General features: G+C 47.1%; 2 protein-coding genes across 4 annotated transcripts; one reads left to right on the forward strand and one right to left on the reverse strand.

The window, feature by feature from the left end:
* The first annotated feature begins 1,096 nt into the window (after positions 1–1,096).
* On the forward strand, positions 1,097–2,637 carry LOC148057245 (peripheral-type benzodiazepine receptor-associated protein 1-like). The gene is made up of 2 exons (XM_087734730.1): positions 1,097–2,150; positions 2,429–2,637. The coding sequence occupies exons 1-2, from the start codon at positions 1,131–1,133 to the stop codon at positions 2,621–2,623; spliced, it is 1,215 nt and encodes a 404-aa protein (XP_087590856.1). The 5' UTR covers positions 1,097–1,130; the 3' UTR covers positions 2,624–2,637.
* A 1,590-nt stretch (positions 2,638–4,227) lies between these two features.
* Positions 4,228–18,145, reverse strand: SACK1A (scaffolding CK1 anchoring protein A). Of its 3 annotated transcripts, none has more exons than XM_087746859.1 (5): positions 18,082–18,145; positions 16,513–17,122; positions 13,474–13,641; positions 11,835–11,959; positions 4,228–6,192 (listed from the first exon to the last, which is right to left on the reverse strand). In XM_087746859.1, exons 2-5 carry the CDS (start codon positions 17,086–17,088, stop codon positions 5,646–5,648), a joined length of 1,416 nt encoding a protein of 471 aa, XP_087602985.1. In that variant the 5' UTR covers positions 17,089–17,122; positions 18,082–18,145; the 3' UTR covers positions 4,228–5,645. The 3 variants fall into 3 exon arrangements, with proteins under 3 accessions (XP_087602985.1, XP_087602994.1, XP_009469349.1); XM_087746868.1 differs by lacking the exon at positions 18,082–18,145 and adding an exon at positions 17,350–17,779; XM_009471074.2 differs by lacking the exon at positions 18,082–18,145 and having other exon boundaries at positions 16,513–17,779.
* Positions 18,146–18,167: the final 22 nt, after the last annotated feature.

Here is an 18,167-nt window from a genome sequence, read left to right on the forward strand (position 1 = left end):
GGAAGCCCATGGAACAGGAGACTAATATCTATCTGTTAAGGGACGGGGGTAGATAGGAGTTAACGAGAATGTGTAGATCTGTTACTTTGGGTATGAAGATGATTTAAGTAACTTGTGTTGGTAAGAAGGGATTTCAGTAATGAGAATTAGATACAGAGGGATGGTTAGAAGATGTACAAATGTATGAAATTACGTGGGACCTGAGCATGATGCAAGTGGTCGGGAATAAAGGGTGGAGACGGTCTTGGGTCTGGCTGGGATGGAGTTAACTTTCCTCACAGCAGCCCTCATGCTGCTGTGCTTTGTATTTGTAGCTTGGAAGGTGTTGAGAACACACCAGCGTCTTGGCTACTGCTGAGCACTGCTCCCACAGCGTCAAGGCTGTCTCTCCGACATCCCTCCCCCGCCCCCAAAAGGCCAGTAGGCTGGGGGTGGGCAAGAGGTGCGGAGGGGACACAGCCAGGACAGCTGACCCAAGCTGACCAAAGAGAATTGCCATACCATGGGACGTTGTGCTCAGCAATAAAAGCTAAGAGAAAGGAGGAGGGGAGGGGGCATTCGTCATTGAGGCGTTTGTCTTCCGGAGCAACCGCTGCGCGTACTGAGGCCCTACTTCCCAGGCAGTGGCAGGACATTGCCTGCTGATGGGAAGTAGAGAAGAAATCTTTTTTATTTTTGTCTCCGTTGCTTCCGCATGCGGCCTTTGCTTTTCTTTATTAAACTGCCTTTATCTCGACCCACGAGCTCTTTTCCATCTTCTTTTCTTCCCCCCTGTCCTGCTGAGGAGGGGAGGGATAGAGTGGCTGGGTGGGCACCAACCAAGGTCAACCCAACACAAAGGCCATGCTGCCCCACCCCTCCGTTGTGTGCGGGGCGCCAGGACATCCCATATAGGGCCATGCTGCCCCACCCCCCCATCGTGGCAGGGGGCCAGGTCACACCTACAAGGCCGCACTCGCCCACCCCTGGCCCACAGCAGACGCTGTCTCTGCACCTGCGCGGTGAAGGGAGGCAGCAGCCGACACGCGGTCAGGGGTTTGACGCCCCTCGCAGGCCCAGGGAACGCGACCGGTGGTGACTGCTGGCAGCAGCGTTCGGTGGCCGACGGCCCGCTCCCCGAGCCTTCAGCCATGAGGCAGCACGGCGCGGGCTGTGGGCCTGTGGCGCGCAGCTGCCCCTTGGCCCTCTGGGGCCCGGCGCAGGCCCCCGGCCGCCCTGCGCGGAAGGAGGAGCGCCGGCGGGAGCTGGGCAGCCGCCAGAGCGAGCCTCGGGCTTTCCGGTTGGCCCTACAGGGGAGACCCCCCAAGAGCCACAGCGCTGGGCAGCAGACGCCATGCCCCGCTGCGGCAGGTGCTCTGCTCCAGCTGCCGGAGCCTGCACGGGAAGACTCGGTGCTTCCCGGCAGCGCCTGCAGCCGGCTGCTGCAGCAGAACGCCCGCCTGCAGCAGGCCCTGCAAGACCTGGAGAGGCAACGCGGTGCCCTTGAGATGCAGAACCGCCTCCTGAGAAGGAGAAGCTCTGCAGCAGCACGCGAGGAGGCAGAGAGGCTGCAGCAGAAAAACGCTCAGCTGGCTGCCCTCACCGAGCGGCTGAAAGAAAGGGGCAGGCAGACCATCGGGCACCTGATGAACGCTCCAGTGCCACTGCCCACCCAAAGCTCTGCTGAGGAACCGTGCATGAAAGCGCTTCCTCAGCAGCGGGCTGGAGAAAGCAGGGAGCCTGCCGGAGCTTTGCTGGCACAGGACCAGCAGAATGAAGCCTCACAGAAGGCGGCTGAGCAGTCTCAGGCCCAAGTGGCTGCAGACGACGAGGGCTCACGTTATGTGAGCCGCCTCAGCCAAAGGTGCGAGGAGTTAGAGGCGCAGCTTCTGGAGATGACGGGTGAAAACAGCAGGCTGGCTGAAGAAAATTCTCGCCTCCGTGGGCAGATGAGCTGGGCAGAAAAGGTTCAAGCAGAAAACGCTGACCTGAAGGGGCAACTGGCGCGAGTGGCACAGGAGCGAACTTCTGTCACCCAAGCCATCGGCCGTCTTCAGACCCAGCTGGAAGCTGCAGGGCGCAAACTGGAAGCCGTGAGAGAAGCGGCAGAAAGTGCCCAGAGACAAGTAAAAAGGGAGCACGGAGAAGGCAGGCAACCCTTTCGAGCCCAGGTGAGTGAACCAGAGAATCGGTTTCCGAGCCCTCAGAGTCAGCTTGGGCAGAGGACAGTCCTGGGTCCTGCCGGCTTTCAGAGGAGGACCCCAGCCGTGAGACACAAGAACCGGCAGCAGACAAAGAGTCCCTCATCCTGCGGGCGCTGGGGCAACCGCCGGGAAAGCTTTGAGCATCCATAGCTCGATACAGCTCCCATCCTTGTGATGGTCCCAGTGAGCAGCCTGAACTGCAGCTTCCTCTAACTGCTGGGCAATACGTTTATGTCTTTGGACAGGTGGGTGAAGCCGCTTGGTCTGTGGGAGAGCTGGCGGGCAGCACAAGAGGATTCCTCCCCTCTGAGTTTGCCACAGACGATTCAGAAAACGACCTGGAAAAGGAGAACTGGGATGATCCTCGTTATTATGTTTTTGGTCTCTCGCCTATGCCGGAGGAAGAGGAAGAGGACCTAGATGTGGGTGATGGGGGCTAAAAAGCATAAATAAACATAGCCTATACAAACCTCCGGGAGATCTACAGAAGTGAATTTGTACTTACAAGTGATTTTTGGGGGACTTTTCGATTCTGTAGAATGGGGGGGCCTCTGGAAGGCAGCAGGGGCCTCCAACGGGCCCCAGCAAAGCCCAGAGGAGGCCCCGGGGCCCTCCGGAGGGCAATTAGGGGCCTTTGCAGGGTCTGTCCCCAGAGCTGGACGCAGTGCTCCAGGTGGGGTCTCACCAGAGCGGAGCAGAGGGGCAGAATCCCCTCCCTCGCCCTGCTGGCCACGCTGCTTTTGAGGCAGCCCAGATACGCTTGGCTTTCTGGGCTGTGAGCATACATTGACGCCTCATGTCCAGCTTTTCTTCCACCAGTTCCCCCAAGTCCTTCTCTGCAGGGCTGCTCACAAACCCTTCATCCCCCGGCCTGTATTGATACCGGGGATTGCCCCAGCCCAGGTGCAGGACCTTGCACTTGGCCTTGTTGAACTTCACAGGGCTCACATGTGCCTCCTCCTTCAGCCTGTCCCGGTCCCTCTGGATGTCATCCCTTACCTTAAGTGAGTCAGCTGCACCACTCTGGTGTCATTCCCATGCTTGCTGAGGGTGCATTGTATGCTAGCAGTTTTTACTTGAGCGCTTCCCTTGCAGCAGATGCACGAGGTACGTCAGCATCCTGCCGTGACCTTCCTGACAGGTAGTTTCTGCAGCTGCCTGTTACCACACATTCCCTTCATCTCTGAATGATCAAGCTTGTGGGGGAGCCTGTTAAGAATTCTGACATAACTCATTGCTGAAGTTGTAACTCTGATTGCTTTCCATCAGAACTGAAATTCCATTCATTTGATGTACAAGTTCAGCTGTTGTCTGAACTAGCAGAAGCTGTATCCCTGATCCAGGGCTGAAATCGGCTCTTCTTAACTCACAGTGCTCCTTCTGGGTTACTAGCTTGTCCCTTATCTACTTTTAATGAGCTGTGTTCTCCAAAAATTCTGTAGGCAAACTGTCTTGCCCCACAGAGATGAGAAGAGCTCCTTCCTGGATTTAAAGGGTCATATAGCCTGAAGAAATGGAGGCTTCAGAAGTAGCGGTCTACAAACTTCTTCCCGTATCCCACTCTGTGCCACCCCCCGTTGGGCCACAACGGGATCAGGGAACCGAACCATATTTAGAAATAAAATCTTAATTAGGCTGGGGGGACACATATGTTTAATTCTGTTCCTGTTGATTTCAGAAGAAACAAAATGTGTTTGCTCTTCACCTGGACTCCGACCGTATGGAACTCATTTAGCTTTTGGAAGAGAAGAAAGTAACGTGCACGAGTCAGGAGAATATGAAGAAACAAAATGATTCTCAAAGGGATTTTAGTGAAAGTCTTCTCTTTTATTTGAATGGTTGCCATATTTCGATAGTTAAGTAGAATTGTCATAGGAATGAAAATCGACTTTCCCTTCTTCCCAAGGAATCAAAAAAATGTTATGTACAGAATTTACAATTATATGCAATAGTTTACTGTTATTCTGGACTCCAAAATTTGATATAACAGGTAAAAATGTCCACACTGAAGCTAGAGCAGGATGTGTCCACCCTGTATCTTTCATAATGTTCTGTAAACTTTACCGGTACACTTCAAAATGATTGCTCTTCCAAGGATGAGGAACGTTCCTCACCTGAGATCTTGCTGCTGCGTACAATTTTCATCATCCACAGCCTAAATAATTAAATTGTATTCCTTTTTGAGCAGGTGAGAAGTCAGGCAAAATGGGCCAGATGTGCAAATGTGTTTAGGTTTCTGTTTTCTGTTGGATCAGACGAAAGATGATATAAAGCACGTGTAAAAAAACAATCTACTGAGAAATCAATAGATGTTAGGCATCTAGGAACTTTGGGATTTGAATGGAAATCCTTTGTTTCACGAATTTTCTTACTATTTTTTTGCCTTTCACTTACAGAAGCTTCCATCGTTTTCATGGACTATTTGGCAGAAAGTTTTTCTGCTTTTGGTTCAAGCTGCTGAACCTTCGTAACTCCCTCTGTATTCAATGGGCACTACAGACACCTGGTTTCTCTTTAAAAATTGGAAACCTTGAAGAACTCTGAAATAAAGAATCATTATCTCTAACTTAATATTCAGTCAAATGACCACTGAGAGGATTTCTAATATCCACGTGCTATTAGATGAACTGGAACTCAGTCCTGGTGCATTACTAGTAGGACTTTGCTTCGTTACTCAGGTTCATTTTCCAGTCTGAATCTACACAGCTGCTCTGCAATGAGGAAAATTGCTCTGAGCTGGCGGGATCGGAGGTTTGTAACAAAGTGTGCTGGAACACACCCGTGTTGCTAATGAGTGGGAGTGAGCATACGGTGGCTGCAAGATGTCCTCTGTCACCTGAACTGTCGGTCTCGCTCCATGTCACGGTTAGCAGGCCCCTTCCTAGAAACCCTGCGAACAGGCGTCCTCGCTGTGCACCTCCAGCAGTCAGCGCGGAGACAGTGCGATGGTGGAAACTGTGCTTCCCCATCAGCCCTAAAGCAGTCCTCCGAAATCAAGATTAAGGTGTGATGGCAGCACGAAGGTAGATTGCTGCTGCCAGCATCGCCTCGGTTGGGCACATAAATAGCAGCCTTCAGTCTCCTTATGCAAGTGCATAACATGCATGGTAATAAACTGTGCCTTACCCCACTTTCAAGTGCCTGGTCATATGAAAAACAGTTAACCACCCCTGCTACACAAATATGTTACCCAGGAGAGGTGGCAGGCAGCACCAGTGCTGCACTGTGAGCAGCATTATGTAGATGTGTTCTTCCTGGGATCGTGATGCACCCAAGGTTTACATGTTAGCAGGCTTGGCTTTTTAATTAGGGAAACGAAGCATCCATAAGCAGCAAAAGAAAACAAGAGGCTTGAAATCATCCTCATTTTGTATTATACAGAATTTCTATATTCATCAGTATACAAGCGATTGCTAAACAGGTCCTCACTACGTGTACTTGCAATTCAAAACAAGGTGGTTATTATGCAAACAGGTTAGCTTTGTGAAGGCATCTCCAAGGTGAGCTTAACCCTGTCCTATTTGGTTCCTCTTGTCTAAGTCTTACAGGTCTGTAAACGTTCATGTTTTTATACAGAACTGCGGAGTTATCGGCCACGTAGTGTGGCTGATAGTAGTTAGCCTGGATGGCCTTCTGTGGTGGCGGGAGCGTGAACGAGACATAGCTGTGGAAGGAATTAACTCTATGGAGCGGTGACTGGGGGCTGAAGTTGCTGCTGAATATGAGAGTTCTTGGAGGTTGCTTGGCCTGGTGGGTGCTGCCAGCTGAGAGGCTGCTGAAGGGATCGGAAAGGGTGTTAGCGCTTCCCTCGTTGCTGTCGGGGAGGCTGCGCTGGGGGGCCCAGCTCTTGCTGAAGAGGAAGGGCATGGTGCGCGGTGGAGACTTGGGTCCCCTCACTGGCTTGGACAGTGCATAAAGGTGTCGGAACTCTTCATCAAACAGCTCCACAACTTGACCCGTGAACTTGGAGAGGAGGTTGCGGTGAACCTGGCCGCATAACCATGTGAAGCTGGAAGGAGAGACGAGGTAAGGATTAGCGTTAACATCAGCCATTAGGAACTGGAAATCCCCGCAGCGGTGGTGCGAAAGGCAAATGCGTTTTACTGCTGAAGCTTCTTGTCTAAACACAGGATGACGATAGTGTCACAGTTGAATTTCAGGTCAGTTCACATCAGTGCTCTTTGACTTGGATCAACCTTTTGTTATTTCAGCTGCCTCTAAAACCTTCAAGAAACCTTGTAAAGTTATACAACCTCCTAAAGTGGTAATCCACATCCACTGCAGGACTAAATGTCAAATACAATACCCAAGGTCTGGCTGCTGTTCCATAGAAAGGAGGTTAGACCCCTATTTTGGGTACCTCTCTTCCATGCACAACGTTTAAATTAAGGTGTTACCGTGTCTTGTTTGCACACACATAAATTGTACCTTCCCTGCAGAATGCTGTGCCAGTTGGTAACTCTCACCCACTCAAAACTGACCTTAGAAAGACTAGCGAAAAATAACCATCCTTTGTTTTCATTTTGCTGTACTTTTTCTGCATTGGTCAAGAGAAACATAAAAACCCAACCTCCCTGTCACACCCCATTCCCAGAAAACAAACTGCCACACCTGACAAATGCTTATTTTCTTCACTACAGAGAAAACGAAATTAAAAATATTTCCTATAGCCTTTCCAAAAATAAAAATACTACTTTGCTATAAAGTAAGGGAGAAACACCGCAATAGTTTTCCTTCTGGTAGTCCAGAGACACACCTTAGGACACCCCATAGCTTTTAAATGATTTTTCTTTTATGTGCTTCCCTAATCCACTTGGCAAACATAAATTGGTGCTCTTTCACAAAACCACAAGCCAGCTTGGTTGTGCTGCGCAGGCTGCAGCAGCGGCATCAATAAAATGAGCATAGTTGAGAGAATGAAATGTAATTACTCCCTGAGCTGACCGGGGCTTGAGCCGTGCAGCAGGGGATACAGAGCAGCGCTGGATTTGAACCCAACGTTATTCTACGTTGGCAAAACTCTGCCCTGGTTATCCCTGTGTGACTTTTATTAGCCATGCTGGATTTGCACAAGGATGGCCGAGAGCCAGATTTGGCTGTAGGTGTGTGCACTTTACATCTTGTTCTTGACGTGTTTTGACAGAACTCCTGTGAAACTCAGTGGGACTGACAGCCTGAGCAGACGCTAAGGGAATAAAGACAGACGATTTACAGCTGCCCGTTCAGAGCATTCTCAAAGAGGGCTGGGTTTGGGGCACACAGTGGTTTCGTACTGTTGCTTCAGGAGCAAGGGAGGAGTGAAGAAATCAATGCCACCGGGCAACCCAACAATGTATACTGTCCATTTTATGATTGGACATGAAAATATATACTAAGTTACTAGAATACAGGTACTTCTCATCCACTTTGTTCAAATCATTCTAAATACGGACAAAACCTTGGAGGCCGAGGTAAACAGCACAGCAAGGTAACCCTGCTGCACGGGTAACATCTGCTGTGCTAGCTCAACATTGCCTTTATTCACTAAGAAGCACTCTAAACCTTTGTGTGTCCTTTGCGTGTCCTTCGCCTAACTGTTAAGGAGATAATAAGCCAGGAACAAAACCAAAAACATGCGCAATTAGTCTGGGATATCTACACTAAAGGTTACAAACTCATGAAAGGGCTGAGGTGTGGAGTGGCAGGTTTATACTTCAGGTGCTAGAGATATATCTAGTTTATAAGAGAAAATTTAGAGAGAAATAAAAATCAATTACACTTATAAATGGTTTTAAAAAACCCAACAAAATCAGAAGAAAAAATCGTTGCACCCAATTTTGATAATTTACTCCCATGAGTAACCTCCTGGAGTACCTGACAGACAGATACGCATCTGTGGCTCATCGATCGTATCTGTAACCCTTGCAAGGAGAGAAAGATGGATCCAATTAATAGCCCAAAGATTCGCCATGGACTGATGGCAAATGGGTCAGCTGCGAAGTAACACGGTGAGACCTGCGTGATTTTAGACACGCGTTTGTGAACTTCATGGAGTGAGTCATAGCAATTTACATTCTGTGCACTTTGCTGAAGAACAAAGCAGAACTCGACACAAAGACTTAACAGGTTTTCATTGGCTTCATTCTAAGAGGAAATTCATTGTGTAGGTTTTAGGCCTGGTTTTGCTCCTTAGTTTACAATTCTGAGTGCTCTTTTGGGAAGGGCTCAGAGAAGTCTGTTATTGTCACTATCTGCCCAGAAGGATCATTTTTCTACCAGTCTTCTTTGAGTGAAGCACATCAGAAAGAAGAGAAAGCACAAAGAAGTACCGTCTAGCTTGGAGGCCAAAGCTGTATCACAAATTCAGTCATTAATAGATACTACTCAGCTGTCTTTCCAGGGTTTTCTCCCACAACCTGTCCTGTTCCGGATACTTTCATTTATGATTGTCTGAATCAAACCCCACCTCTCCTGTCCAATCTTCATTTGCACTGGACTTGTTTTTTTCCCAGTGTACCCTCTGCATTACTGCAGCTGCAGTCCATGACAGATGCTCTCATCCCTTGTGTTTACAGTGCTACAGCAACACGCAGCATTACACGCATTTAACCTGAAACACAAGGACTGGGTTTTTCAGCTGAGCTCAGGTTTGAATTAACCTACGCGTTAGCGTTGCCTGCTGGTGGGATAACCTCCATGTGAGAAACCTGCCCCACCTGAACCAGTGCTCTTGGCAAAGCACCCCGGTGTTCGGTGTTAGATACTGGCTCTGAAGAGGCCGGTGGCTTCCAGAGTGGCAGCTGGGGAGGTACTCAGCTGCCCCTGAGGACTGAGGTCTATGCTTTCTGCTGTATTCATTTTGCCTCCTTTAGAGCACTGAGTTCATGCACTATTGAACTTCAAATTAATTAAAAAAAAAAAGAATAACATAGTTATCGTAGGATGGAGTAGTGTAACACAGAGACAGCAAAACGAAATACTGCATCCAAACCCTACACCATAGATATTGGCAATAAAAATTGAGAAGAAAACTGTAACTTCAAGCACTTACTCATGCCTGCACTTGCGCAGACACATGGCTGGAACAGCCTTCAGAAGCTTCTCAGCTCCAGCCTGCCCTGTGTGGCAGGACCACGTTTATCCACCCTGACCCAAGCAACAGCTTTTTACCGTGGTTTTCAAAACCACTCCAGAGCAGGAGATGCCACAGACTCGGTGGTGGTTCCTTTGCCTCTAACTAGTTGCCAGCTTCAGTCCTCTTCATTGTCCATTAGGCAAATATATTTTGTCCCCAAACACTTTGGCTAGAAGCAGTGAGCCAGGGTCCCTTTTAGAGCAGTGTGTCCTGAAGGGCTATTTTATTTCCTCAGCCTGTTCCCCCAGTTGCTATTACAAAGTCATGCAGAGTACAGCACTTAGGTGAAACTTGCTGTTGTATTAATTTTAAGATCTTTTGTATTAGTTTTAACATCTATTCCCATTTGATTTCCAGCAAATGCATTGCAGAAGAGTTTGAGTCTGTTTTGCTCAACATCATTTTTGTTTATACCTGCAGAAGTTGGTGGATAAGATTTAGGGATAACAGAAAACTTTCAGATTAATAAAGCGAGAGGTAGCAAGCCTGCAGAAATGCCACGTACTGATAGCCAGCTATAACCCACGTGAATCTGCAAACTGGTGCTGAGCAGCTGAGCATCATTTGTTCCTCACCATGCGTTCTGCTTGCTTGCTGGGTAGGGGATTATGTAGTTTGGCAAGGCTCTTGAGGTTAGAAGATATTGCCAGAGCCGTAGAGAATGGCAGAAGTGACTCTGCACAGGACTTTGAGGGTTTTTTCTTTTTTTTTTAGGATTGAAAAGAGAAGGCAAAAGGAAGCTTCTTGGCTAAAGAAAATAGATCTCGTTCTGGTCCTCTTCTCCCACGCATTCTTCACTTCTACTCTCTATATAAATCTGCTGTTGCATTTCTACACATCTTTGGTGAGGGATTAAAAAAAACCAACCTGAAAGAACCAGAAAACCACAGAGCGGCCAATAAAAAAAAACAAACAACACTTGAGTGTTCACTCATTTTTGTCTGATGGCTCATTTGGAAACTGAATGAAAACTGGATGCCCACCTCTGTGGACAGCTGAGCTTCTGCAGCCTACGCTAACCCCGCGTACTCACCTTTACCATCGTTACTATAGTTATGTAATCTTCCTGGTGGCACGGTTTTATCAGACTGGAGGCATTTAAGCCTCCAATTCATAAATGGGGATTAAGAAAAACAATCTCAGCCTTTTAATTAAATAATCACCTCTGTAATTGTTTTCTCTCGTCTTTTTGTATCTGGATTTCTAGGATACACTTCGGTCATTTGTGAAGCTTATCTATGTAGCCATCAGCGTAGGAACTTTATTTGATGCTGTCCTGGTTTCGGCTGGGATAGAGTTAATTTTCTTCCTAGTAGCTGGTCTAGTGCTGTGGTTTGGATTTAGGATGAGAATAATGTTGATAACACACTGATGTTTTAGTTGTTGCTAAGTAGTGCTTACACTACTCAAGGACTTCTCAGCTTCCCATGCTCTGCCTGGTGCACAAGAAGCTGGGAGGGGGCACAGCCAGAGCAGCTGACCCAGACTGGCCAAAGGGCTGTTCCATACTGTATGACATCATGCCCAGTATATAAACTGGGGGGAGTTGGCCGGGAGGCGGCAATCGCTGCTTGCTGCTCGGGGACTGGCTGGGTGTCAGTCAGTGGGTGGTGAGCGGTTGCATCACTTGTTTTTCCTGGGTTTTGTTCCTCTCTTTGTTGTAGTTTTCCTTTTCACTACATTTTTATTATTTTAATTTTATTTCACTTATTAAACTGTTCTTATCTCAACCCACGAGTTTTCTTACTTTTGCCCTTCTGATTCTCTCCCCCATCCCACCGGGAGGGAGAAGGTGAGCGAGCGGCTGTGGGGTGCTTAGATGCTGGCTGAGGTTAAACCGTGACAGATGCAAGCTCAGAGAATCCTGAAATTCCCTGACCTGAGGATCTTGGATCTTAATTAAAAACCCAGTTGTTGAGATGCTACGTCCTTTACCTGAAATAATTATAGCAGCACAAAAGCGGAGAGTTACAGACTCAGCTCACAAAAAAAAGGAAAAAAAGGGAAGGTACAACAGTCGCTAGACACATATTGCCTACCTGTTAATGAAACATAAGAGAAAAACAGTAAGTCTCTGAAGTATTTCTGTTTTCCCTTTAATCGCTAAACTTGTCATATGGAGAACAAATCCTTAGATAAGCTGAGTGAGATATGCTACATTAAGGGATCCTGAGGGAGATGGAAATGTATCATGTCTCATGATCACAGCATCTGAGGACCCAAACAATGAGGAAAGCATAATATTAAGCTATATATATTTCTAGCTCTGCTCCAGCTCTGCACTGGCAGAGCTGTAAAAAGTTTTTTACATTAGTTTTTGAATGTTTAAATTAAATACCATGCTCCATAAAGAACTAACATCAGCTTTAAAGCAAGTTAAATGGATTATTGAAAAATGGCACCTATTTGAAAACATGAGGGGGTTTTGTTCAAAAAAACTGCTCACCTGTACAAAAATTTCCATGGCACTCTTTTATGAAGTAAAATTAAAAATCATAAAAGAGCACCTAGACATGAACTGCAATGGCTCATCTCACCTGTAAGATCCAGAGAGCACGTATCTCCAGTCAGAGATAAGAAATTTTTCTTGTATTTGTCCTGAAAATTTCCTGCCTGATTTGGCACAGTAGACCTCTCCAGTAACACTGCGGACTGAAATATTCTGTAAAGAAAAACAAAATTAACAGAGTGAATTCCTTTTTTTTAAAATTAAAAATCAGAAGGAAAGGGTCGTTCCCCACCACTGCCTTTAGCTCTTCACTTCCCCAATGTCTGTTATGATTTCTTCATGGACTCTCCAATGTTATATTTGAAGGTGTGGGGCTAGAGAAAACCTAGCCAAGCTCTCTCACCTGCCACAGAGTTACTTGTTTCAATAGGGATATAAACCTGCATGGAAGTTCACGCAGATGGAGCTGTGCTGTGTAACGATAACCAATGCTACCTCTGCCGAAATGAGTACAAGGTGTGTTCATAGCTAAGAGCCGTCTGTTACCTCCGCTGACACCCCAGCAACAATTTGCTCTAGCTGTAAGCTCTCGTTTTACATTGGCTACAGCACAATACAGGAGGGCAAAACCTCTGCCCTTCCGATCCAGCTGGGCCTGCAAGGACGCACATGCTGGTCTTCTAGCGCAGCCCAGATGAATGCCGCCCTGTGGGATCAGATGCAAATGAGTGGAGAAGCAGGTCAATTTGGCCCACGCGATGCTCTGCGCTGTCCTTGTACCTGAGCAACTGCGTTTAAGGCAGGCCAGGCGCCCAACCTGACTCTGCTGTCCGTACACATGCTCTGAAGAAACAAGGCCTTAGTAAATGAGTGGCTCCAAGGCTTTGGCTCACATGTTGTTGAAGCCTGTGTATTGTATCAGCACGCTTACAATCAACAGCACAGGATTGTTCTTCCTAAGGAGTGAGGGTTTACAGAGATGCAAACACTGTTATAAGCATGTTTTATTAATTTCAGTTTCTTTATATGTTTGGGGTGGAATTCAGCTGTTGAAACACTGGTGTCCGGTGCATGTAAGATGCCCTGAGGTCTCCTGCCTGCTCTGCAGCTGCCGGTCCAGAAGGCCACTGCCTCTGCAGTATCAGCCATCCCCACGAAGATGCCACAGGTGCCCTACAGCACCTCAAGCAACAACTGAAATGGTCCCTAGGAGATTATTTTTAAGGTCAGCTACCTCTGGCAGAGATGAAGGTGGGCTAAGCTAACAGCCAGCTAAATTTGAGGCATTATCTTTAAAACAGAGATTTAACAACATGTTTTATCAGAAACCACCTAGTGCAACCAAGGTATTTTCATGCAAAAGAGTTTTGTGTGCCTGCTACCCATGGCTGCCAGACCACAGCTGCTGCATTGTTATTAAACAGAAGCAGTTGTAATGTTTACGTTAGACAACTCTACTAGGGAAATTAAGCTCTGTTTCAAGACTTCAGGGCCCAGATTAGTTTCATCTAAGGACCTAATGGAAATGCCTTAACTTCCTGTAACAGCCACGGAAAAACATAGGCATCTTCAGAAAGGAATTAGGTACGCTAATGCTACCTCTGGAAATCTCTTGCTCCCTTTTAATTACGAGGTGGACTGACCCTAGCATAACCATGCTTCAAGCTCAGAGTGCCTAAAGTTAGGCAGACGAATCCGAGCCTAAGAGCTTCACAGAGCCACAGTACCTTGAAGAGATCCTCAGCAATCTGCAACTTGTCGCACATTTCCGAGAAGAGATTTATATTGCCATGATCGAGTAACAGGTAGACAAACACCATGCGCTTGTTAGCTGCCTCCAGGAGGTCACAAAGAATTTCAGTGTCTGTGAACACATCCATCACGATAGCTAGCACCTAGGAGGGGAAAAACAGAGGCATTAGCAGAGTCGATTTACATGACTTAAGGTTGCCTGTGAGGCCACTGAAATGTAGTTTATTTAAAAAAAAAAAAAATCCAACAAATGCAAATCCTCAGAGATGGTTTTCTTCCTACGTGCCTGAATCAGTAAATTGATGAGACACGTTGCATCATCGTTTTATTGCTCATATAAAGCCAATATAACATGCAACATATGCACTTCAGTTAAGCTCTTTTAATCATAAAACACAAAGTGACCCATGAATTTGTAGATGAGATTTCAGCACTAGGGAATATATTAAAGTGATAATCGGAGAATAATAAGGACGTAGCTAAAATAAGAGCCCTTGCCAAACAGCTGACTAGCTTTCGTAAGTCACATGCATTTAGCAAGCATCACTGGATGACGCTTTCTCTGTTATGACTTACACCAGGAACGGTCCTGGCTTTAAATCCTCACTCTGTTGTTGGTGGTGGGACAACAGACTGCAACAGCTCCATCTTTTTTTGGTTTTTGTTTTTTATAATGATTTATAAACTAATTGTTTCATTTTAACCATACATCCATGCTTCCCAATTCACAACTGGCAGGACAGTCTCATGACTGGGCATAAAAGCCCCAACAGCTACTTAAATGCACAGCCTCCAGCCAGCGTGGACCGAGGGAACAGTAAATGCAATATAAACCCACTCCCATACTCTAGCCTCTACGCTCAGTGTTGGGCATGGCCTCATGAAGGTGCTAGTATTCGTTGCTGTCTGCTGTCGTCCATGGGAAGGGTCATCTCCCCCGGGCAATTCAGCCCAGCTGATACCTGACTTATCCTCAGAAGGTGCCTATTTCTCCAGTGCCTAGAAAGGGAACCCTTGATAATTGCACTCACAGGATATCATCTTCAATCAAAACAAACTTTTCAGTATCTCTGCAGATGTCTTACTAATTGCTTCCAGCTTGCACTGAATCTTACTCCAAAGCCTGTGCCCACACCTGCCAGCAAGTTTATTCCTTTCACCCCCCGAGGAAATCCTGTAAGACCAAGCACATCCTGTGCGGCCAGCATCCTGTTCAGGCAAGCCAAATTATTCGCGGAGCAGTGAGGATCCCACACCTTCCTTCTGCTGCCAAAGCACGGTGCTTCAGAGCGGGCCTTGCCAATGTTAGGTAAGTGGCACAATTATGTCCAATATCTCACACCCATGCTTACTGTTAACTCACTTTGCCTTTTTAAACGGCACAATATCGCATCCAGCCTCACCATAGCTGCAGACCACTCTCTCCAGTACTGCTTTTTCACCAGGTGTTGCCAACTTGTATTTCTACACCTGACTTTCCTCCTACTTGCAGTACTTCTCAGAATTTAATTTTATGATTCATGCCTATTCCACAAACGTGCTAAGATTATAGTACTACTCGCCAGTCCTTTGCAGCTTGATGCCATCCACAAACACAGTCTTTATTCTGTTGTTTAAGTCGTTAATAGATACAACAAATACTAGGCTATCCAGGATAGACCCTTATCAGATACTAATTAATAAATGCTGCCATTGAAAAACTGTACTCAAAAAGCAGTTGCGAAATTTATACTGTAGGTAAGTGTCGCTCCAGCACCCTCTTGTAACGTAAATTAGATGGATAAGAAGGTCATGTGAACCATGGATTCATATTACATTTCCCACTTTTTTTCCCTACAAGTTTTCTCCTCTTGGGACAGCAAATTGTCCTGGGTTGATACTTTACCTGATGCTTATTTTATTAATCCAGAGACATTTCTTCTGTTACTGTACCTTTCTGATGCCGCCAACTTAAAATGACTGATCTATAATTCCCCTGATGTGCCGAGCACTTGTAGCCTTTGACAGGGCAGTTGCCAACAGGGATTCTTCTCCCCTGCCATTACACTCAGTGTTGTCAGACCCAGCACTTGCCCTTGCAGGAGAATAATAAAGCAGAAGTCTGTAACTCCAGCGGGCTGCGCAGCCTGTGCCGGACAGCAGGCACTACAGCCTGGGTTTGTTCCTGACCATTCCCGTGAAACTGCCAGTGGCATCTCGAGTTTACACAAGGGGAAAAATCCCAGATGATGGTAAACACAGCCCTGAAATGTCAAATATATTTTTCCAGGAAAACAGGAGAGCTGCCAGAACACACACGACGGAGACTTTCTGTCACCCTCCAGCTGGTTTCCCAGTGCGTGGGCAGCCCAGCTTGCGGCTGGCACCTCTCTGCGGCCACCCTGTCATTTGTCTGTTGTCAGAGACATCATCTGCACCTTTCCCACGTGCCAAGTTATGCTGCAGAGTCTCTGTATGGAGCCTACGTGGCATTTTTAGTGACACTGACAACGTATTAGGGATGAAATGTCTTTTTTCTGAATAATTTCCTTCCTCTGGGGACAGCTGCTGGCACACCAGACACACATGCCCTTCTCCAGGGTCCCCTTCACCCACATCTCCCATGAATCCCCTAAAACAATCACTAATGGCTCTGAGCTCGTTTTAGCTTAATTCTCATTACCAGTGCAATGGTCTGAAGAGAGCAAACCATCCTGCCAGTGATGCACGAGAAGGGAGAGAGCTCTGCTGCCCTTTCTACAGTAGGTTTGCTCTGCCAGGTTAATGGGAGTTTAAAAGAAGAGGGAATGCTTTTTTTTTTGTCACCAATATAAAAAGGTGTTGGTGTGAGTACACAAAAAAAAAAAAAAAAAGCACTGCCTGTGTTCAACAACGGGCTCTTTACAGCCACTTTCTAGAGCAAACCTACACTGCAATACATGAGGCTGGCTTGGATCAAACATCGCGTTTACCTGATCTTTTTAAGAGCAGGAAGACAACCGAGTGCAAAAGGAACAGCAATTCTCTCCCCGTACCTGAGTGGTCTTGTTGATGTACCGGCGTATGATGTCTCTAATGTTGCTGTTCTTCTCTGTTTGGAAATACACAGTGGCGGTGGATTTTTCCTTTAAATAGGGCTTCTCTGCTGTAATCCATGTGTGCAGTAAAGCTGGCTCATTGCTGTCAGAAATGGTGGGGAAGTAAGTCCCCGAAGGGAGCGACCCGGCATCGGTCTGGTTAGGCACAGCTGCCCCGTCAGCGGCCAGGGACTCCTGCGCATAATAGGACTCCCTGGCGTTATCCTTGATGTATTGAGCTTCCACGGAGGAGAGGAAATCCACCTCGCCCTCTTTGCTTAAAGTTTCGAGGTAAGAGTCTGTCCCACCGTCCAGGAAGGCATCAGTGGCCAGCCTTATGCTTTCGTTGTGGCTGAAATCTGCTTTTGTGAACTTCGGGGACTGGTTCTTGATATCCTCTAGCCTTTTCCTTATCTTGCCCATGTGTTTGGAGTGGCTCATGGCTCTTTGTCGCAGCAGTCGATCTGCCGGGCAGGCACCACGCATATGCGCAGCGCAGGCAGCGCAATCGTCCTTCTTGTTTGGAGACTGCATTCTGGTGTGAAATCGCCTCAGCTGAACGAATTAACTATGAATAAAAATAAAGAGATCTTATTACCTCAGGGAAATTCACGCTCCCTGATTTCCTTGGTACAATTATCTTCAAAAAAAACCCGAAGCTTGCTTCTCAGGTGGTGGTGTACCTCGGCAACAATCTGTTTCCAGATAGGACCCAAGTACAAAGTTGTTTAGATTGCTTATCTGAGAGGCACCCGCCTTACCCCCAGGGCATACGAAGGATTCGAGTCCAATTACCAGGGCCGCCTGATTGGGTTGTATTTCCCTTCCTGTCGCATCCTGTGAAATGTGAGCGAGGAAAGCAGTCAAGCAAAAGCAGGTAGGCTCCCAAGCATCGTTGCACAATCTTCAAAACAGCTTGAGGCTTCTCTGTCTTCCCATACTATTCGTTAGGGAGCAAAAACAACTCTGATGTTGAACTGGGACAGAGACATCAGCCATGTCCATAGCTTCCGAACAGCAGAAAGGGTCCTGGACTCACGTCTGCACCTACATGCTACCAGGCAGGCTTAAAAATAGACTTGAACTTCGTCACTGTGCCCCGTTCATAGTATATTGCTATTACTATAGACGATTCACTCGTTTATTTTTTTAAAGCTTTGTGACTACGCCATCCTATTAAAAGAAAAATACCCCTTCCCAAACATCCTGAGTATTATGTGGAGGGAGGGTTGTGACCTGGCCTCAAAGCATCAGAAATACAAACACTCATCACTTGATTGTGCACATTTAGGGCTGTTTGGTTGGTTTCGTTTGTTTTTTTTTTTTTTTTTTTCCAGGCTGCAGCTTCTGGTGTCACGTTGTCCCCGTGGCAGCTCGGCTGCTGTGTCATTAGCAGGACGGAGGCTCAGGTTCGCAGTGGGGTGAGAGGCGCAGCGCCTCTGGGGAGCCAGGCCGACTGGTATGACTGTGCGGGGGCGAGGAGAGGCAGGGTGGGAAGGCACCCTGCCTGAGGTACACCATAAATACCTGTGTGCATTCTTTTATGCAGAGGCACGTGTGACACAGTTTTCTCACGCAGGTTGAGTTTGCCCTCGCCCTGCGTAGCTCTGCAT

This window comes from Nipponia nippon, unplaced genomic scaffold (genome assembly GCF_047370975.1).
Source record: "Nipponia nippon isolate SJK-2023a ecotype South Korea unplaced genomic scaffold, ASM4737097v1 scaffold_1, whole genome shotgun sequence".
In the NCBI taxonomy this organism is placed as follows: Eukaryota; Metazoa; Chordata; class Aves; order Pelecaniformes; family Threskiornithidae; genus Nipponia; species Nipponia nippon.